The 22,877-nt window shown below is 35.3% G+C and overlaps 1 protein-coding gene and 1 pseudogene across 4 annotated transcripts; one reads left to right on the top strand and one right to left on the bottom strand.

Annotated features, from left to right (window-relative positions):
• Window positions 1-4,948: 4,948 nt before the first annotated feature.
• On the bottom strand, window positions 4,949-11,911 carry LOC145627509 (uncharacterized; annotated as a pseudogene). The gene is made up of 4 exons (XR_014111400.1): window positions 10,003-11,911; window positions 9,956-9,969; window positions 8,770-8,896; window positions 4,949-6,913 (listed from the first exon to the last, which is right to left on the bottom strand). The product of XR_014111400.1 is annotated as an uncharacterized LOC145627509 (transcript).
• Window positions 11,912-14,114: 2,203 nt separating this feature from the next.
• LOC145628621 (uncharacterized) lies at window positions 14,115-19,266 on the top strand. Of its 3 annotated transcripts, none has more exons than XM_081680961.1 (9): window positions 14,115-14,442; window positions 14,709-14,850; window positions 15,033-15,145; window positions 15,649-15,727; window positions 16,001-16,029; window positions 16,232-16,325; window positions 17,779-17,868; window positions 17,962-18,151; window positions 18,747-18,981. In XM_081680961.1, the coding sequence occupies exons 2-9, from the start codon at window positions 14,716-14,718 to the stop codon at window positions 18,833-18,835; spliced, it is 819 nt and encodes a 272-aa protein (XP_081537087.1). In that variant the 5' UTR covers window positions 14,115-14,442; window positions 14,709-14,715; the 3' UTR covers window positions 18,836-18,981. The 3 variants fall into 3 exon arrangements, with proteins under 3 accessions (XP_081537087.1, XP_081537086.1, XP_081537085.1); XM_081680960.1 differs by having other exon boundaries at window positions 14,165-14,442; window positions 14,680-14,850; window positions 18,628-19,266; XM_081680959.1 differs by having other exon boundaries at window positions 14,168-14,442; window positions 18,628-19,266.
• Window positions 19,267-22,877: the final 3,611 nt, after the last annotated feature.

Consider the following 22,877-nt stretch of genomic DNA (forward strand, 5'->3'; position numbering starts at 1 on the left):
AAATTTTGAGGTTTAGGGGCCCGGTAGCGAAAATCCTTGAGACCCTAAAGGATACATCTCGGGGTCATATAATACCGTTTGAAACCATTTACGATCATTATATGTTGTCATAAACGCCCGTGGTAGGCTTGAGTTTACAAAATCGATGCAAGTTGCGAACAGGTAAAATGACCGTTTCAGGACATATTGGATGGTTCCACCGAGCCAATTGGACTCTCGGAGGGTATTAGGGATCATGGTAAACATCTCGGCAATTTTTATTTCAGGGCAAAAAAGGTCAAAAAATTACAAAATCGGAGGCTATAATCCACCCTTTTTGAGGAAATTTTTAGGTTTCGGGGCACGGTCACGAAAAGCCTAGAAACCCTAAGGGATACATCTCGGGGTCATATAATTCCGCTTTGAAACCATATATGATCATTATATGTTATCATAAACGTCTGTGGTAGGCTTGAGTTTACGAAATCACTACAAGTTGTGAACGAGTAAAATGACCGTTTAAGGGCATATTGGATGGTTCAACCGACCCAAATAGACTCCCGGAGGATATTAGAGACCATGGTAAACATCTCGGCAATTTTTATTTCCAGCCGAAAAAAGGTCAAAAAATTAAAAAATTGAACGCTTTTTGATATATGATCATCATATGTTGTCATAAACGTCCGTGGTGGGCTTGATATTATGAAATCCCTACAAGTTGTGAACGGGTAAAATGACCGTTTAGGGGCATATTGAACGGTTCCACAAATCCAATTTGACTCCCGGAGGTTATTAGGGACCATAATAAACATTTTGCCAATTTTTATTTTATGACGAAAAATGGTCAAAAAATTACAAAATTGAAGGCTATAATCAACGCTTTTAGAGGAATTTTTAGGTTTCGGAACCCGGTGGCGAAAAGCCTTGAGACCCTAAGAGATACATCTCGGGGTCATATAATTCCGTTTGAAACCATAGATGATCATTATATGTTGTCATAAACGTCGGTGGTAGGCTTGAGTTTACGAAATCACTTCAAGTTGTGAACGGGTAAAATGACCGTTTAAGGGCATATTGGATGGTTCCACCGACCCAATTGGACTCTTGGAGGGTATTAGGGACCATGGTTAACATTTCTGCATTTTTTATATCCGGGCGAAAAAAGGTCAAAAAAATACAAAATTGAAGGCTATAATCCACGCTTTTTGAAGAATTTGGAGGTTTCAGGGGCCCGGTGGCGAAAAGCATTGAAACCCTAAGGGATACATCTCGAGGTCATATAATACCGTTTAAAATCATATATGATCATTATATGCTGTCATAAACGTCCGTGATAGGCTTGAGTTTACGAAATCATTACAAGTTGTGAATAGGTAAAATGACTGTTTAAGGGCATATTGGACGGTTCCACCGACTCAATTTAACTCCCAGAGGATATTAGGGACCTTGGTAAACATATCTGCAATTTTTATTTTCGGGCGGAAAAAGGTTAAAAAAAATACAAAATTGAAGGCTATAATCCACGCTTTTTGAGGAATTTTGAGGTTTCGGGCCCTGGTAGCGAAAAGCCTTGAAACCCTAAGGGATACATCTCGGGGTCATATATATAATGCCATTTGAAACCATATATAATCATTAAATGTTGTCATAACGTCCGTGGTAGGATTGAGTTTACAAAATCAGTGTAAGTTGCGAACACGTAAAATGATCGCTTAAGGGCATATAGGTTGGTTCCACCGACCCAATTGGACTCTTGGAGGGGATTAGGAACGATGGTAATCATCTCAACAATTTTTATTTTCGGGCGAAAAAAAAATCAAAAATTACAAAATTGAAGGCTATAATCCACGTTTTTTTTTGGAAATTTTGAGGTTTAGGGGCCTGTGGCGAAAAGCCTTGTAACCTTAAGGAATACATCTCGGGGTCTTATAATGTCGTTTGAAACCATATATAGTCATTAAATGTTGTCATAAACATCCGTGGTAGGCTTGAGTTTACAAAATCAGTGCAACTTGCAAACGCATAAAATGACCGCTTAAGGGCATAATGGTTGGTGCCACCGACCCAATTGGATTCTTGGAGGGTATTAGTGACGATGGTAATGATCTCAACAATTTTTATTTTCGGACGAAAAATAGTCAAAAAATCAATATTGAAGGCTATAATCCACGTTTTTTTAGGAAATTTTGAGGTTTTGGGGTCCGGTGGTGAAAAGTGTTGAGACTATAAGGAATATATCTCTGTGTCATATAATGTTGTTTGAAACCCTACATGATCATTATATGTTGTCATAAACGTACGTGATATGCTTGAGTTTACAAAATCACTTCAAGTTATGAACGGGTAAAATGATCGTTTAAGGGCATATTGGACGGGTCCAACGACCCAATTTGACTCTCGGAGGATATATTAGGGACCATGGTAAGCATCTCGACAATTTTTATTCCGAGAAAAAAAAAAGGTCAAAAAATTACAAAATTGAAGGCTATAATCCACGCTTTTTAGGAAATTTTGAAGTTTGGCGAAAAGCCTTGAAACCCTAAGGGACACATCTCAGGGTTATATAATGCCGTCTGAAACAATATATGATCATTAAATGTTTTCATAAACGTCCGTAGTAGGCTTGAGTTTATGAAATCACTAGAAGTTTGAACGGGTAAAATGACCGTTTAAGGGCATATTGGACGGTTCCACCAATCCAATTTGACTCCCGGAGGTTATTAGGGACCATAATAAACATTTTGCCAATTTTTATTTTATGACGAAAAATGGTAAAAAAAAATATTACCAAATTGAAGGCTATAATTAACGCTTTTTAAGGAATTTTGAAGTTTCGAGACCTTGTGGCGAAAAGCCTTGAGACCCTAAGGGATATATCTCGGGGTCATATAATTCCGTTTGAAACCGTATATGATCATTATATGTTGTCATAAACGTACGTGGTAGGACTGAGTTTACGAAATCAATTCAAGTTGTGAACGGGTAAAATGACAGTTTAACGGCATATTGGATGGTTCCACCGACCCAATTGGACTCTTGGAGGGTATAAAGGACCATGGTTAACATTTCGTCAATTTTTATATCCAGGGGAAAAAAGGTCAAAAAAAAAAAATTGAAGGCTATAATCCACGTTTTTTTTTGAAGATTTTTGAAGTTTCGGGGCCCAGTGGCGAAAAGAGTTGAAACCCTAACGGATACATCTCGGGTCATATAATGCCGTTTGAAACCATATATAACATTAAATGTTGTCATAATGTCCGTGGTAGGATTGAGTTTACGAAATCATTACAAGTTGTGAACAGGTAAAATGACCGTTTAAGGGCATATTGGACGGTTCCACCGACTCAATTTGACTCCCGGTCTCCCGGATAATATTAGGGACCTTGGTAAACATATCGGCAATTTTTATTTTCGGGCAAAAAAAGGTCAAAAAAATACAAAATTGAAGGCTTTTTGAGGAATTTTGAGGTTTCGGGGTCTGGTGGCAAAAAGTCTTGAAACCCTAAGGGATACATCTCGAGGTCATATAATGCCGTTTGAAACCATATATAATCATTAAATGTTGTCATAACGTCCGTGGTAGGCTTGAGTTTACAAAATCAGTTTAAGTTGCGAACGCGTAAATTGACCGCTTAAGGGCATATTGGTTGGTTCCACCGACCCAACTGGACTCTTGGAGGGTATTAGGGACGATGGTAATCATCTCAGCAATTTTTATTTCCAGGCTAAAAAAAGTCAAAAAATTACAAAATTGAAGGCAAAATTTGAGGTTTAGGGGCCTGTGGCAAAAAGCCTTGTAACCCTAATGAATAGATCTCGAGGTCATATAATGTCGTTTGAAACCATATATAATCATTAAATGTTGTCATAAACGTCCGTGGTAGGCTTGTGTTTACTAAATCAGTGCAAGTTGCGAACGCGTAAAATGACCGTTTAAGGGCATATTTGTTGGCTCCACCGACCGAATTTGACTCTTGGAGGGTATTAGGGACGATGGTAATCATGTCAGCAATTTAAATTTCTGGGCGAAAAAAAGTCAAAAAATTACAATATCCACGGTTTTTTAGGAAATTTTGAGGTTTTGGGGTCCGGTGGCGAAAAGTGTTGAAACCCAAGGAATATATCACGGTGTCATAAAATGCTGTTTGAAACCCTATATGATCATTATATGTTGCCATAAACATACGTGTCACGCTTGAGTTTACAAAATCACTTCAAGTTGTGAACAGGTAAAATGACCTTTTAAGGGCATATTGGACGATTCTACCGACCCAATTTGACTCCCGGAGGATATTAGGGATCATGGTAAGCATCCCGGCAATTTTTATTTCCGAGAGAAAAAAGGTCAAGAAATACAAAATTGAAGGCTATAATCCACGCTTTTTTAGGAAATTTTGAAGTTTAAGGGTCCGGTGGCGAAAAGCCTTGAAACATTAAGAGACACATCTCGGGGTTATATAATGTCGTTTGAAACAATATATGTTTTCATAATTTCATAAGCGTCCGTGGTAGGCTTGAGTTTACGAAATCACTGCAAGTTGCAAGTTGTGAACGGGTAAAATTACCGTTTAAGGGCATATTCACCGACCCAATTTGACTCTTGTAGAATATTAGGGACCATGGTAAATATTTCGACAATTTTTATTTTCGGGCGAAATAAAGTCAAAAAATTACAAAAGTGAAAGCTAAATCCACGCGGAAAATTCGAGGTTTCGGGGCCCGGTGGCGAAAAAACTTGAAACCCTAAGGGATACATCTCGGGGTTATATAATGTCATTTGAAATCATATATGATCATCATATGTTGTCATAAACGTCCGTGGTTGGCTTGAGTTTACGAAATCACTTCAAGTTGTGAACGGGTAAAACGATCGTTTAAGGGCATATTGGATGGTTACACCGACTCAATTGTACTCCCGGAGTGTATTAGGGACCATGGTAAACATCATGGCAATTTTTAGTTTCGGACGAAAGAAGGTCAAAAAATTATAAAATTGAAGGCTATAGTCCATGCTTTTTGAGGAAATTTCATATTTGAGCTCAAGGCTACATACAGGTACAGGAATTATATAGAAGAGTTCCTAGCTTCATTAGAACAATACTTCAAAAAGTGAGAGAAATATAAATAAGAAACCTAAAGAACAGCTAGCTTTAAGTTAATTTGTAAGTTTTTGAAGTAGGTCATTTCATGAGTCACTTAAGTTACCGGAAGGCAAAAGGCTAACAAACAACGAAAAAGTTTCAGCATCAGCTTCAAATCCTTTGCTCACCATAATGTCGCAATAGTAAAATGCATTTGACAAGTCATTATTGTGAATATATCCCCGGATGATTGTATTATAAGTACAACCATTGGGAAAGCTACCATCTTCCTCCATCTTGCTTAATAATTGAGCAGCTTCACTCATGAGCCCTTCCTTGCAGAAGCCTTTAATCATTATAGTGTACGTTCTACAATTAGGTTACAGACCCTTGGATACAAGATCATAGAAGAATTTCGCTGCATCTTCAAGTTGCTCAGCCTCACACAAGTTGTCCATAAGGATGTTGTAAGTGATAGTATCAGGCTTAATACCGTTATCTTCCATATCTTCAAGTAATGCCACAGGCCATCAAGCAATGAACTGTACGTGACAACATCAGGAGTAACTCCGTGAACTTGCATATCTGTAAGTCTATTGGCTTTACACAAGCCATCAATAAGAGTGCAATAGGTTACAACGGTCGGTGTTATCCCTTTCTGAAACATATTTTCTAATACAGTAAGAGCCTTGTCAATGTTTTTGCGTTTGACATATCCATTGATCATAGTACTAAAGCTTACTAGATCAGGCTCACAACCTTTTTGGGCCATGATATCAAGTATCTTTTTTGCATCTCTCATCTGACCACGCAAACAATAACCATCAAGTAAGGCATTGTAAGTAATGATGTCAGGAGCTACACCTTTGTGAGTCATGAGCTGCATTGTGGCTTGTGCTTCCTCAACATTACCATCTTTACAAAACATGTCAACAAGCATGCTGTAGGTTGCAACATTAGGTGATATGTTGGTCTTTAACATCTCAGTCAACAAATCCTTAGCCTCTTCCCTGCATCCAGAATTGTAGTGGCCTCGAATCAAAGTATTATAGGTGACTACGCCGGGTTGAATGCCCTCGGCTTTCATAGCGGAGAACAAGTCCATAGCTTGTTGTAATAGCCTGTCCTTACAAAGACTATCAATAATAGTGTTATATATAACAAGACCAGGCTTACAACGAGAAGCAGACTGCATTTTGGCAAGCAAAGTGAGAGCACTGGCATTGTCACCAATTCTACAAAGGCCTTTGAAAATAGCACCATATGTAGCTACATCGGGTTGGAAGCCAAGCTTAACAATCTTGTTCAACAATTGAGCAGCTTGAGGGAGCTTACCATTAATGATATAACCATTGATTAAAGTGCAAAAGGTATAATGATTAGGGGGAAAACCAAGTTTAAGGGATTTAGCCATGATAGAAAACCCGAAATCAACACGGCCTAAATGACAGTAGCAATTAGCAAGAATACCAAAGGAATGCCTCTCAAATCGAATACCAAGTAATTGAAGGTGACTGGAAAGAGAAATAATGGTGGAATGAGGATGAAGGCGTTTCAATTTGGAAATGGAAGTGAATAACTGATTGAAAATGACGATAGAAGGAAGAGGACGCAAAGAGATCAATTGATTGAAGAGGGGAAGGGGAAATTTGAAATCGGAAAACCCTAATTTGCAATGATCTCTAACAGAATCGAGAAACAAGTGACGAGGAACATCAATTTTAGTGGACAAGTGGGAAGAATGTCGAATATAAAAAGGAAAGGGGGAAGAAATAAGAGAAGTACCGCCATTAAAAGACAGAGCTTTAATCTTCATCTTCTCCAAAGAAGCTGCTGAAATTTCCTGTATAATCCTATGAAGGAAAAACGAATACGAAGTAAGTTTGACTTTGTGAGAATATAGTACTGCTATCTAACAAAAATGTAGTGCTACCGCTAGAATATGATTTATATGCATAAATATCTTTAAAACAATAATTGTGTGGTTTCTTAACTTTCAATTTTTTTTTCTTTTAGAAAAAACGTCAGGCCGGCATTAAATCAAATCATTTTTAGCCGAAGCGTTAATGATTTGGGGAAAATGTCCATACAAACAAGCTTTGAGTTTTCGCTTGTATTCCATACAAACAAGCTTTGAGTTTTCGCTTGTATTCCATCTAGCTACTTAATGGGTCATCGTGTTAGTAGAGAGTGAGAGACCTTTATTAGTTTATAATAATAATAATTAGTTTATTATTATTATTATTGTTATTATTATATAAAAAAAATATTATGAAACTATAGCTTTCATGGTTAATTTTAGAGGGACTTTTTTCGGATTTCGGAATTTTTTATTTTTTTATTTTTTATTTTTTTTTTTTTTTTTTTTTTTTTTTTGTGTGTTTGAAAGAAAAGGATTTTCGATCTCAAGGGTAACATTGTGATACTACATCTCAAGGGTTAGTTACCATTCTTATATATCGTTATACTATAGCAACTAGCAAGTAAAAAATACAGTACAAATTTAAGATAGAAGTTTAAGGGAAGAAGAGTTTGAATGAACAGGTTTCCCACTTATATATGATGGTGAATGGGTTATGCATGTTTTCTCTTCAGATTCCTTTTGTTTGATAGAGCTATAGAGGTTGATGTATAGCGAAACAAGTCAACAACCAGCCTGTGAACTAAGTTTTACAGGCACTTGTTATGAAAAATCACATTTTTTTTTTTTTGAAAGGGTTATGAAATATCACATTAATACGAAGCATTTGGTACAAAAACATACACAAGCACTCACCAAAAAATTCATCCAACCTAATAGAATGACAATACAAATAACCTAGGGAGCTTGGACCAGATATACAAGTCACAAAATAAAATGCAATCTGCCAAGTACCAAAACTTCATGGACAGGAGTTCAAAATTAACAATAAATAAAGCAACAGCATTGCAAGCCAGAGTATTAGTCATCTGTGGACTGCAATATCATTTCAGGAATTTCAAATCACAAATAAGGAGATTCATGACAACAGTCGATACATTGAAAGCAGAATTCAGATCCAAAAATAAACCATGGTTAACGTCATCTTTTTTTCAAGTCATTTCATGAACTTATTTAGCAGGTCATCCATTGACAGAGGGGAATGAGCATGAAGCATGATACAAAATAGAGTTAGGAAAAATACATGTCCATTAAGTACTACAAAATACCCACTTATGCAACAGAACGACAGAAAGATGACAACTTATGGACAGCCCGGCAATAGATTTGATCTGTATCAATTTAAAAAGTCTCTGAAACTTGATGTTCTCAATCTATATTATCAGATTTCCAACTGCAGAAGACCAAAATTAAAATAACTATCGCATCCTATCATCTGTTACTCACTTATCCTGTAGTTTAAGTCTACTGTCCAAAAATAAAAAAGGGTGAGATAGGCAGATACTCAATGCTCCTATAGTAGATGCTATCTTCTTTTTTCTATAAAAAAAAAATGACCACGCAAATAAAACTTCCAAAACAAAAGATGAGTCAACAAGCTCACATCAGGCTTTAATGAACATAGAAAACAGAAACAGAAACATAAATTGGAAAGCAGAGCATAAATTAACCAAAAGATACAAGAGTAGTATTCAACCAAGCATCAATTCTTAAATTCGAAAACTAAAAAATGGTACCCACAAATCCAAAATATAAATAAATAAGTTTATGGGAAATTTGTAACTTCACCTACTGCTAAAGTCTCCCATAGGTTTGGAGTTTGGACGTGGGCTTAAAGTCAAGAAATAGCTACCATCTCTTTGTTTTGATGACATCTTCCAAATTACCCTGCAATCTGATACTTTACCCTTTTTTCCTGAAATTTCAAGTGCAGTTAATGACCGAAATTTTAAGTGCAGTAACGACTGAAATTCCAACATCTAAAAACCCCATCTATCCTTCTAGACTGGCAGATACTTTCTCATATCCCTTAATCATAAAACTCCTAACTCATATCCCACAGTCATATAAAACTCTATTGATGTTATGTTCAAACAATTCAAGTTTTCTCAGATATCCACCACAAGGAAATACATGGTATAAGAAAACTGATGAGCTAGAGAATGCAAGCCAAGAGTAAAAAAAACGAAACCCAAAAATAGATCATACAATATAAGTGAGCATCAATACCATGGCATATCCAGCAACCTCAAATATTCCAGCAATCAACTCTTCTCTTGGCTGACAAATCTACTGAAAGTCAGCATTGGAAGGGAGGAAATGCTATACTAAGAATTTAGAGTGGGTATTGCTCCAAGGCCTCTTAACACTTTTCAAAAGAGAGGAGCATAATGGGACAATAGACACATCAGAATAATGTGCATATACAATCTAATTAATTTGTGGATATTGTGTTCCAAAGACTGGTAAATTCAACAATCTTATGATGCTCAGCCACTGCATCTTCATTTACTCGAATCAGGATTTCTAGTTTTTCAGATAGAGTGACAATATGTTCTGTGTTTGTCATCAATGATTCAATGTACATGCTTTCTACAAGTTTTATCAGTCAATACGACCCAAGACATTATATTTGACAGTCTCTGCAGTTCAAGCACACATAAGAACATAAAATGGACCCGACTGTCCATATGGGTTACAGACTGAAGGCTGAAACACAGAGAATAATATCAACAATGGTCATCCCAGTTACTTGCATACCGCCATACCCTCTTTATTCACGTTGCAAATCCACTTCTTTTGCTAGTCATAATGCAACTTAAATAAGTAAGAGAAATACAAATATAAAAACACATTCACACATAGCTCTAATATCTAATACATTCTTATGCATAAAGTAACTTGAGAAATAATAAGAGAATTGGACTATAGCTGCTTGTCAAAATATTATGTGATAAAAAGATAAATAAGATACCTAAAGAAGAGCAGCTAGCCTCAAGTTAAGTTGTAAGTTTTTGGAGCAGGTCCTTTGATGAGTCACTTAAGTTTACCAGAAGGCAAAAGGCTAATAAACAACGAGAAAGTTTCAGCATCAGCTTCGAATCCTTTGCTAACCATAATGTCACGATAGTATAGTGCATTTGACAAGTCATTATCAAAAATGTACCCTCGGATGATCGTATTATAGGTACAACCATCAGGGGGGCTACCATCTTCTTCCATTTTGCTTAATAATTGAGCAGCTTCCCTCATGAGCCCTTTCTTGCAGAAGCCTTTAATCATAATAGTGTATGTTTTACAATCCGGTTGCAGGCCCTTTGACACAAGATCAGAGAAGATTTTTGCTGCATCTCTTAATTTCCCGGCCTCACACAAGCTGTCAATTAGGATATTGTAAGTGACAGTATTAGGCTTAATACCTTTATCCTCCATATCTTCAATTAATGCAATTGCCTCATCAAGTTGTTCCCTTTTACATAGGCCATCAAGCAATGAACTATATGTAACAACATTAGGAGTAATTTCGTGAGCTTGCATATCGGTGAACAACTGGTGTGCAAGTGTAAGTCTATTGGCTTTACAAAAGCCATCAATAAGAGTGTTATAGGTTACAACATCTGGTGTTATTCCTTTTTGAAACATATTTTGTAACATAGTAAGAGCCTTGTCAATGTTTTTGCGTTTGACATATCCATTGATCATAGTACTAAAACTTACTAGATCAGGCTCACAACCTTTTTGGGCCATGATATCAAGTACCTTCTCAGCATCTTTCATCTGACCACGCAAACAATAGCCATCAAGTAAAGTATTGTAAGAAATGATGTTTGGCGATACACCTTTGTCAGTCATGCGCTGCAGTATGGCTTCTGCTTCCACAACATTACCATCTTTACAAAACATGTCAACAAGCATGTTGTAGGTTTTAACATCTGGTGCTATGTTGTTCTTTAGCATCTCAGTCAACACAGCCTTAGCCTCTTCCCTGCATCCAGAATTGTAGTGGCCTCGAATCAAAGTATTATAGGTGACTACATCGGGTTGAATGCCCTCAGGTTTCATAGTGGAGAAAAGGTTCATAGCTTGATGTAATAGCCTGTCCTTACAAAGACTATCAATAATAGTGTTGTATATGACAAGGTCAGGCTTACAATGACCAGTAGAACGCATTTTCTTAAACAAAGTGAGAGCACTATCATTGTCGCCGATTCTACAGAGGCCTTTAAAAATAGCACCATAGGTAACATTATTGGGTTGGAAGCCAAGCTTAACAATCTTATTCAACAATTGAGCAGCTTGAGGTAGCTTACCATTAATGATATAACCATTGATTAAGGTGTTAAAGGTATAATAATTAGGGAGGTAACCAAGTTTAAGGGATTAAGCCATTAGAGAAAAACCGAAATCAACGCGGCCTAAATGACAGTAGCAATTGGAAAGAATATTCAACGAATGCAAATCAGGTGGAATACCCAGTAATTCAATGTGCCTGGAAAGAGAAATAATGGTGGAATGAGGATGAAGGTGTTTCAATTTGGAAATGGCAGTGAAAAGCTGAGTGAAAACGATGAGAGAAGGAAGAGGACGTAAAGAAGTCAATTGATGGAAGAGAGAGAGTGGAAATTTAAGATCGGAAAACCCTAATTTGCAGTGATGTTTAACAGAATTGATAATCAAATGACGGTTTTCAGTAGCAGAAAAAGTTTGAAAAGAGGAAAAACATCGGGAATGAAATTGAAAAGATGAATAGCAGAAAGAAAGAAGAGGAAGAAGGGCATAATAACCTTTACCGCCATGAAAGAAGGAAGAAGAAGAAGCAGCAGCAGGTGTACATGTTATCTTCATTCCGAGTTTATCTCTGTGAGTTTAGTATGAAAATCAAAATCTAAGAGGGTAGAGACTAAAGAAGGATCATACTTTCATATAATTGTTCCTCTCTTCTTGACAAGGTGTTCTAGTTCTACTGTTAATGGCTCCGGTTCGTAAGTTTGATGTTTGAATAGAGGTGTCAAGTCAAGTCTTCTGGAGTAAAAATTTGATCTGTAATATAGTCATTTTGGTTTTTTTTTTTAATTTTTTTTTTATTTTTTTTTGTTTTAATTTTTTTTTTAATTTTATTTTAAGTAATCTGGTCGTTTGGGTTAAGACTCTAATTTTAAATTTAGAGTTTGTTCGGTGCTAATATTTAAGTAGCTCTTAGGTAGCTTTTAGTGGTTTGACTTGGTAAAATCACTACTTAACAAAAAATGTTAGTGTTTGGCAAAGTAGTGCTTTAGGTAGGGTAGCTTTTAATGGTGAAAGTAGCTTTTATGAAAAGTTAGAAATATTAGCTTTTGAAGTTTGAGGTACCTTTTGAGGTAACTGTAAAATTTAATCAATAGTATAAATATAAAATATTGATTTTCAAATGTAACATCTTGTCAATTGCTACTTTACCAAACATTTATACCTAAATTATCTATCTTCACACCTAACAAGTTGTTGACAGCTAAAAGTTACCTACACAACTGAAAACTACCTTCATAGCTATATTTTGCCGAACACGCCCAAAGTACATAAACAAACAATGATAGATTTTATTGATCTCCCATTTGTAAAAAAAAAAAAAATAAAATAAAAAAACTAAAAATATAAAAACCCAAATTTGTATATTAGTAACATTGTGATGTTCACATAATTTGAAAAATCTTGCAAAAAAAACCTATGAAACAAATGAGACTGCATTCTCCTCTACATCATATAGGTAAAAGGCTATAAATATTTATACATGGGACGTTATAAAAGAGTGTTATGCATCAAATGATTTTATACCGACCTTAGATATTATATTTAACGTTTTCTTGCAGGCGATTTGTTCTTTGCTTGTGTTGCTAGTGTTACATAAGAATATGTACAAAATACAAATTATAATTTCCTAAAAAAAAGTAAAAACAAATATAATCCAACAGGTATATACAGAGTATATATAATGTAAAAATCAAATGGATTGAAAATCAATGCTATTATTAGAAATCGAGGAAATTCAAAGTATGGATTAACATTGGGAAATTTTAATTGGTATGCGTATATTTTCACTTTTTTTCATTGGTAGCCAAAAACTTTCATAATTTTCAATAGACATTAGTATTCTTAAAACTCTTACGGGGCGTTTGGATTGTGGGAATGGGAATTTGGGGATTAAAAGGTGGGAATGGGAATGAGATTGGGAATTAATTGATGAGAATACATGAAAATATGTCAATACCTTGTTTGGGTGGTGGGTAGGACTATATAGGGAATAAATAACAATTTTACCAAAATACCCTTACTAAGATTATTATTTCATTCTTTTCATTAATGGCAAAAATGTCATTTTCCCCTATTCCCATTCACATCCATTTATTACCTACCCTCACTAGGTAATAAAATGGTGGGAATTCACCCCTAAATAGTTCCATTCCCAAACCCTTTTTTATTCTCATTCCTACCAAACAAACAAGGCTTATTTTTTCAGTTGGGATTAAAATTCTCAATCCCACACTCAATTCCCACTTGCCAAACACCCCCTTACTATTTGTCAAATGTGAATTTTATTTGATTTTTTGCTAACACTTTCTTTAAAACTAACCTTTTTTTTTTTTTTTTTTTTTTTTTTTTTGAAGAAAAGTTAGTTTGCATTACTTTTGTAAATCGTAATTCATCAAATAGTAAATCAAAATTCATCAAAGTGAGAACATTTTGAGGGAAGAAGTTCATACAAACTAATTACAAGCTATTATTTGTAATTTTGTATCTCAAGTAGACATGAGGTGGGTAACGGTATTACCTGCTCTTTTAACATGAGAAATATACTCCGTACTTCGTAAATGAAATTGAAGTAACAATATAAACATCTAATATCATTGTACACTAGGAAGTAGAAACACTCGAACCATCCTTGGACCTTTTGCTCAAAAATAACAATACTTAACCACGATGTCATAACTTTTTAAGTGTAATTATTAGACATTATACTACGTATTACTTAAAACCAATAACCTAAAAAAATTAAGGGGGACTGGGCCCCAACCAGCCGCAATGAAGGTCCGCCCCTGGCTTTAACAACACCGAGACTCCGAGAGTATCACTCTCCGGTCTCCAGTCTCCACCCATTCATTTGCATAGCCAAAGCGCACCGCTTACAGTCCATAGCGCAAGGCAGCAGCTCCTCCTACCATTTATTAAAAATAAAAAGATATTTTCAATTAAAAATGAATTAATAATAAAACTTCCATTTTCACTCTCTTTTTTCTCTCTTCTCTAACACCCGACCACAGAAACCTCAGCCGCCGTTACCACCGTCACTCCAACTAACCGGAACTGCCATTGGTCGCCGGATTTTTCTGTTTACAGCGCCTGCCGTCGTCGGCGAGTTGCTTCTTTACCGCTTCTTCTCTTTGTTGCTCGCCTAGGTTAATCATCTGCTTCTTCAATATTCCAAAGGTAAACTTCTTTTGCAACTGCTAATTTCTCAATTCATAATTAGATTATCTTCATACTAGTTTCTGTCAATTCAATTTGTACATCCTTTTCGAGATATTAGGATTTCAACAATTACTTTGCAGAAGAAATCAAATTGTTATTTCAATTAGTTTATACCGTTATACACTCCAATAGTCCAATTACTTCGGTTAGGTATTAGTGTATGTATAATCAATAATCCTTTTTGGTAATTTTTAGGTTTAATTTATTGAAAATTGATGGTGTAGAGCTCTAATGGCTGCACAAGTTGAAGACAGAGTGAAGTCTTTCCTGTGTCAATTGCAAGCAGAATCCGGAATTCTTGACCGGATCATTTATAAGAACAAGAATCAGCATCGGCGATGCTCGTATTTTCAGTACCTATTGAAGGTTGATCTTCTAAATGTGTTGCTGTGATTACTAAATGTATTTGTAATTTGCACATACTACTAAATTTTTTATTTTACTGATTTTTTTACTTTTCTGTTATTAACTTATTATTATTGTTGTTCGATTGCTGGACTTTCGCGGTCTAAGGTATCGCATTCCACTGATTCGCTTTGTGTTGCTAGGTAAGGAGGGACCTAAAACTTTTACATTCAGCTCAGTTGGAGGAGCTTTTAGATTCATGTTTCTATGTTATTACTGGAAGAAAAGCTAAACAAAAGGCAAATCTTCTTGAAAGGTAAGGAACTGCGAATAATTTTGCCTATGGAATCCAATATTAAAGAATTGACAAATCTTTTCTTGCTTTTTTCCGAGTTTAATGTCTCCATATATCTAATATTGGAAGTATGCATAATCCTCTATAGAATGAATTGTTTTGTTCGACTTCAGAGGGTGGGGAAGTAGACAAAGATGCCTCATGGTTCATGGAGAGGGTCATGTCTTCATATAGAAATTAGGTTTGACTTTTGAGAGAGGTAAATTAGGGAAATTGCAAATAATATGTTTTATTAGTTTCTACACCATGTTAAATATCATATATCTGGGTATTTGGATATTCTTTCCTTGTGCTTTTAGAGTCTATGTCATTCTTGCAAATTTGCTATGATCATCTTAAGAGAAAACTGAGTGTACATACTTAGTCATTAAAAATTAATGTGTCTAAGGCTGAGAAAGAAAATTAGTTAGTATAGATAGCCATTTGGTGTATGACATCTACTTGTTCAATTCTTTGTTTGACAGTTTGAAAAGGAGGAAATGCGACGGTGCAAAATTTAATTTCATGGAACGTCTTCATGGGGCAGCACGATTGCTATCTGAGGTGCGAAATACTATGTTTCCTAGTGTTATCATGTCTTGTAAGATGCTTCACTGCTTCTTCTCAAGCAAAATCTCCTTTTTTTTTTTTTTTTTTTTTTTTTTTTGGGTGTGGGTTGTGGGTGTGTGTTGGGGGTGGGGGTGGGGGGGTGGAGGGAGGTGTTCTTGAACTTCAATGAATCTTTGATGTTGAAGAAATTGCTCTATAGCTGACAGCTATTTAAGGATTACTTGCTGATGACCTATTCTTATACTGTAGTAAATTTTGCTGCTGCAGATGGTCGAGCCTATACTGAAGGCAGCTACGTATCCTTTGTGTTTTACTTAGATGCAATATCAAATTATCCGTTAGATCTTGTCAGCTCACATCTAGATTCCAGAGATTCACTCGTTCGTTCATTTTTCCTGTTTTAGTAGGATCTTGTTGCTATATGATTCACACAATTTATTACTGTGTATTTTTTAATATTTTTGTGGAAACTTCCGTCGTTCCTTGACCTTCTTACAGTGATATATCTATTTTGCTCGCTCGTTCATTTTTCATGGGGTTCTCTGTAATGATTCTCGCTCTGCTGGCTCGCCTCAGAGTTTTGATTCAGCAGGTAAGACTGATTTATTGTGCTTTTAATAATTTTTAATATTTCTGCTGAAGCTTGTCTTAATGTGTACTAGCCAACTAGCAACTAGTGATTTGCTTAAACATTTAAAAAAAAAAAAAAAGAAAAAAAAAAAAAAAGAAAAGAAAAGAGTTTGTTATAGTCAATTGCTGGATTTTATAGTATTTGTAATATTTTTAAGAGAGCAGAAGGCTGTGTGACTTGTAACCAGATGTCTTTCAACATTTTTCTTCCTGATAAAAGACTTCAAATTTCATGTATTTTTCTCCTTTTTAAATGATATAAGGAAAACATGGTTTTTGTGGAAAAAGAAAATCTGGATTACTTAATAGTTGAGCTTGTGAGGCAAAAGAAAATCTGGATTACTTAATAGTTGAGCTTGTGAGGCAAAAGATTGAAATTATATTTCATTATATATGAAGTATACTGTTTTTGTTAATATATGTGGAATTTGCAGATATTTTGAATTTTTGATCGTCTCACCAAGAAGCACTCAGATGGTAGTATGAACATTAAGTTTAAGAATGTACTTGAGAAACCTGCAACTACTTAGGGGTAAGGTTGAGTATATCTTAACCCCCTCTATGCTAACTACACCAGCTGTGAGATTTACACTGAGTTGTGTTTCATCGTCATCAATGAAATGCTATAAGCTCTTGTTCTACTCCCCCTTACAAAAAGTGCTGTAGATGTTATAGGTTCTATTCACTGATTTATATAAATTACCTATTGTTTTAGTATTATTTGTTGTCCTGCAAAATTACAAGTTCCTAGGTTGGGGATGCACTTGTATTGTCGTGTGAACATTAGGTGTGTGGAGTCTCTGAAAGGGAACAGATGACACTTTGTTTCCAGGCAAGTACTGCTTTTGTACAACTAGTTCAGCTCTGCTTTGCTAGCTAACTGGTGCTTGCTTGTGGGGATTTCCTAGTGTCTTGGCTATTGGCTGGTTGATCAAAATAGTCTAAATAATTGAGTAAGTTACTATGCTAAGTGGATGAGCTGTTGTGAGGGTGGAGGAAGAATAAATTTGTTGGCGGTTTGGATATAGGTTTTAGTTGTACTTAAAACTTTAAATTTACTCTTGCAAAAGTAAAAAATCGTAGTATTACTAGGTTAATTCCCGTTCCATGAACGGTAATTTTTAATAATCATTTCAAAAAAAGTATTACCAAAAATACGTTACATATGATCAAAATTATGTCAATAAATTTTTTTTAGTAGCTATTTAAATAATTGTCTTAAAAATATGTCAAATCTTTTTTATTTTAAGTAATAATATCATATAAGATTAGAGGATTATTTTTGTATAAGATTTGTTTCTTTAATAAAATGTTATTAAAAAAAAACTAAGGACACACCAAGAGATGACATGTGTCATTGCTGGTGTGTCTTTTAGTATATATATATTATTGATTGATTTTTCTACTCAATGCAGATGCTACTGGATGTTGTTTCTGTGTTCAACGAAGTCTCTTCTCTTGCTCAGAATAAACAGTCCATAAAAATAACTCACAATGGAATGGAGGTAACAGTTATCACAGTTTTTTTTTTTCCCTTCCATTTTCTAATATTGTTGCAAACCTTTTGCCTAAATTCAACTCAATGATAATTGAATCAGGTTTTCCGAGAGTATTATCCCACATTGGAGGAGGAAGTTATCGTCTTAGAATGTGTCTGGAAAACGGATAAATTTGTATTGGTAGAAAAATCTGGTAAAGGCAATATATTACATCAAGGTGGGAGCTCAGAAACAGTACAAACTCTGGGAACATCTATAAAGTATCAAAGTATTAATGCTTTTCTTGAAGGTAATATTCCACCCCGCCCTCGGCCTCTGCAATATTCCATTTTCTGATATCCAACATGCTACTCTGATACAATTGCCACTCTTTGAGGCCTTAACGTGTTGGTGTCCACCCCATTCCCTCTCCCTTAACTGGATCTTCCACTCTTTAACACCTTAACATGCTGGTGTCCACCCCCCCCCCCCCCCCCTCCTCTAATCCTTTCCCCCTGAAGTGGAATCATTTTTTTACTGAAACTATATTTCAGTGGAAATTATCTTTTTCCAGACTGTTAAGAGATTACAATTTTCTCTGTTTGAGTGCTTGGCCACGCATAGTCGTTAGAGTGTCCCTATTTTTGTTTGGGTCTGTGGCTCTGTGCCCCTCATTAGCCCAAAAGTTGTTTATTTAGATTCAGGTACAAAGTTATTGTTTCACTTTCAACCTGAGATTTGGCAGCAATGATATTTTGATCCTCTTTTTCTTTCTGTTTGTTTAAGATGATGAATTTAATTCCGAGAAGGCTGATGAAAAGGTTAGTGAAGAGTGTCTCTTAAAGAGAAAAAGAGTTGAATCACCCTCATCCATCTCCAATGATAACATTGATAATGCTGAGCAGATTCAATTGCCTTCAGTACTAGAACACGGTTCAGAAAACGAGTTACAACTGACAGAAAGCACCCTGGTGAAAGGCAGCTCTCTTCCTGACTCAGTAACTTCCCTAATTCCAAGCTCATCTAAGCCTGATTCTGTATTGAACAAGAGAGTGGCGTTCATATCTGTTAAGAAGAATGCTTCATCAGAATCAGATGCATTGGTATCTCAGGTAAATGACAATAAAAGTAAAAGGCATGATGATGATGAAAACACTCTTTTTCGTCTGTTTACTGAGGAAGAAACAACAGGAAGTATTTTTTGAAAAACGACCTTAGAGACTTTAGAGTAGCTGAGTATTGACATTGTTTCACAAACTGATGAGGATTATTATGACCTGTTCTAATTTTTGTAAAACCTTTTAGAGTGATGACTGATGTGCCAATTTTTAGGAATAGGCTAGATGATCCAGTCTAAGACATTTCTATGCTAGATCAGAAAATTGAATATATATATATATATATATTTATTAATTTTTTTTGTCACTTCTCAGTAATTTCATGAAGACTCATTATGCAGTTTAATTTCAAAAATAAAATAAGAATGATCTATTAAGTATTTGTCAAAAAAAAAAAAAAAAAAAAAAAAAAAAAAAAGATCTATTAAGGCCCTGTTTGGTAGTTAGCTTATTGGGGGTATATTAGCTTATTTGACTAACTTTAGCTGATTGACTAGTCAAACAAGCTAATACAAGTGTTTGGTACTAAGCTTATTGAAAGAGCTTATTCCACTAAATAAGCTCTTTTTGAAAAAGCTCATTTTAGGAGCTTTTTCAATTAGCTTATTCATTAATTATTGTGAAATTACACTTATAACCTCATTTAATTTAAAATCCTATCTAAACTACCTACCCCACAATTAGCTTATTGGTCATTTTACATACTCATTCACCTTTAAGCTATCAGTTATTTACCAAACACTTTTATATAATCAGTTAATACAATAAGTTAGTCAAATCAGTTAATAAAATCAGCTAGTCAAAATCAGCTAACTCAATCAGCTTTCAGCTTTCAGCTTTCTCCCAAACAGGGCCTAAGTAATAATGTCCCAACTTTTTTAGATGGATATATGAGAGCAACACTTAGAATAGATAAGTTAAAGAGAGTTCAATCAACATGAAATAATACTCCCTCTTCTTCTTTTTTTTTTTTATTTTTTTTTTTTTTATTGCATCACTTGGGAATGCACACAGTTGTAGGAGATAAATATAATATTGTGAGTGGGTGAATAAATTATTATAATAAAAGTATGATGGGGACCATGAAAGAGAAAGTATGTGAGAGAGAATAGATATTTTATTATTTAAGTGGGGACATAGAAGAGAGAGAAATGATAAAATAATTTGAGTGGGGTTTAAAGTAAGAGAGAGAAATAATAAAATATAGTATAACTTTACCAAATATAGAAGTGATGCATATAAAAAAAAATACCCATGAAAAGAAAGTGATGCATATAAAAAAAACGGAGGGAGTACTACGTATTTTGATATGTTATAATATAACCGCTTCCGAACAAGTCGGTAAGGTAATATGTTTAGGCTTATCTATATTGTGTTGATAATTTGATATGTTTAGGCATCTATTGTCCTGGTACTCTGGTAGACGCCTATGGGTCATATACTCGTATGTATACATATCCCTTAGGGCTTTTGTTGCCAAAGCTATCTCTCCCCTACGGCCCGCCCCCTTTTTCTGGAGGAGAAATTTTTTAAAAGGGAATATTAGCAAAAATAATCTAAATGATAATTTGTCAAAGAAAACTAATCAAGGAAAATGATATACAAGTTGTTATAGGGTTGAGCAAAACTGTTTGAAGATCCGATGTTAATTTCGGATATTGGATACCTATTTAGATATCAATTTTTGAATATTTAGTATCGAATTACGGATTTTTGATCCATAAGTCCAAAAGTCTTAATAATGATTAGAGTTGTCAATTCGTGTAAACGGGTCGAATTGGGTCGGGTCAATTTGGATTAATTCCATAACCTATGCGAGTCGGGTTTGGGTTGGGTCATGCTTGAGTTAGGTCACATCGAGTCATACTTCTTATCGGGTTTGGGTCGGGTTTAGGTTGGTTACATTTGGGTTGGGTGAACAATAGGTCGGGTTTAATTCGGGTTTTCACTGGTTAAAACGGGTTAGGGTAATTCTCGGGTTTGAGTCGGGTTCGGTTCAAGTCAATAATTTGCGGATTAGAATCAGGTTGGGTCATTCTCGGGTTTGAGTCGGGTTCGGTTCAAGTCAATAATTTGCGGGTTAGAATCAGGTCGGGTCATTCTCGGGTTTGAGTCGGGTTCGGTTCAAGTCAATAATTTGCGGGTTATAATCAAGTCAGGTCATTCTCGGATTCAAGTCGGATCATTCTCGCATTCAAGTCAGAGTTCGATTCAAGTCAATAATTTGCGGGTTATAATCAGGTTGGGTCATTTCTAAGTCGGGTCATTCTCGGATTCAAGTCGGGTTAGGTTCAAGTCAATAATTTGCAGGTTACAATCAGGTCGGCTCATTTCCAAGTTAGATCATATTCGGGTTCAACTAACTATAAATAGATAATTATTATTTTTATCAAGCTAATTATTTCCTTTGACTATAATATACGAAGTATATGACAATATACTAGGGAACTATAGTCTATAATTTAGGAAGATAATTATCTTCTTTGACCATACAACAAATATATACTATATTTAACTCTTAAATTTGAGGATGATGCTCCTTTGTTTTGTTGGACCGACTTGGTAACAAAATGCTTTGATCAACAATAATAAGGTGGTCTAAATTGCATTTAAGGTGATTTTAAAATCGGGTCAAAAACAATATGGGTTGAATTTAGGTCAGGTCAATAACAAGTCGTGTTAATTTCGAGTCGGGTTAGTAACAAATCGGGTTGAATTTTTGGGTCGGGTAAGTTATAGGTTTATTAAAATTCGGGTAGGGTCAATGACAAGCCGGGTTGATTTTGGGTCAGGTTAATAACAAGTCGGGTTGATTTTGGGTCGGGTTAGGAACGGGTCGGGCTGAATTTAGGTCAGGATAGTAACAAGTCGGGTTAAATTTGGGTTTTGACGGGTTAAAACAAGTTAGGGTCAATTTCAGTTCAAGTCGGGTTCGGTGCAAGTTAATTAAATTGGCCATTGCAAACCGGTAAATCGGTGCAAGTTGTAAACCGGTAAATTGGTCGTTTTGACAACAAATTGGATGGTTCCACACACCCAATAGGACTCCCGTCGGGTATTAGGGACCATGGTAAACATTTCGGCAATTTTTATTTTCGGGCAAAAAAAGTCAAAAAAATCAAAATTGAAGGCTAATATCCATGCTTTTTGAGAAATTTTGGAAATTTCGGGTCTAGTGTCGAAAAGTCATGAAATTCTATGGGATACGTCTCGGGATCATATAATGCTATTTGGACCATATATGATCATTATTTGTTGTCATAAATGTTCGTGGTAGGCTTGAATTAATGAAATCGGTGTAAGTAGTAAAACGGTAAATTGGCCGTTTAACAGCAAATTGGCCGTTTAACAGCAAATTGGATAGTTCCACACATCCAATTGGACTCCCGGAATGTATAAGGGACAATGGTAAACATTTCGGCAATTTTTATTTCCGGACGAAAAAAGACAAAAATTCCAAAATTGAAGGCTAATATCCACATTTTTTGAAAAATTTTGGAGGTTTTGGAGACCAGTGTAGAAAAGTCTTGATATTTAAGGGGATACATCTCGGGGTCATATAATTCCGTTTGGAACCATATATGATCATTATATGCTGTCATAAATGTTCGTAGTATGCTTGAGTTGATGAAATCTGTGCAATTTTTAGACCTGTAAATTGGCCGTTTAAATGCAAATTGGATGGTTCCACAAAACCAATTGGACTCCCGAAGGATATTAGGAACCATGGTAAACGTTTCGGCAATTTTTAATTTTGGGCAAAAAAAAGTCGAAAAATTCCAAAATTGAAGGCTAATATCCACGCTTTTTGAGAAATTTTGAAGGTTTCGAGGCCCAGTGTCGAAAAGCTTAAAATTTTAGGGGATACATCTCAGGGTCATATAATTCCGTTTGGAACCATATATGATCATTATTTGT

Source organism: Chenopodium album, chromosome 4 (genome assembly GCF_948465745.1).
Source record: "Chenopodium album chromosome 4, dcCheAlbu1.1, whole genome shotgun sequence".
Lineage (NCBI taxonomy): Eukaryota > Viridiplantae > Streptophyta > Magnoliopsida > Caryophyllales > Amaranthaceae > Chenopodium > Chenopodium album.

Excerpts from the sequence above, each read along its gene's own strand:
- LOC145628621 (XM_081680960.1), top strand. The coding sequence starts at position 14,716 with ATGGCTGCACAAGTTGAAGACAGAGTGAAGTCTTTCCTGTGTCAATTG. Across the intron at positions 17,869-17,961 it reads TAACTCACAATGGAATGGAG|GTTTTCCGAGAGTATTATCC; the intron begins GTAACAGTTATC and ends TAATTGAATCAG. Across the intron at positions 18,152-18,627 it reads TATTAATGCTTTTCTTGAAG|ATGATGAATTTAATTCCGAG; the intron begins GTAATATTCCAC and ends TGTTTGTTTAAG.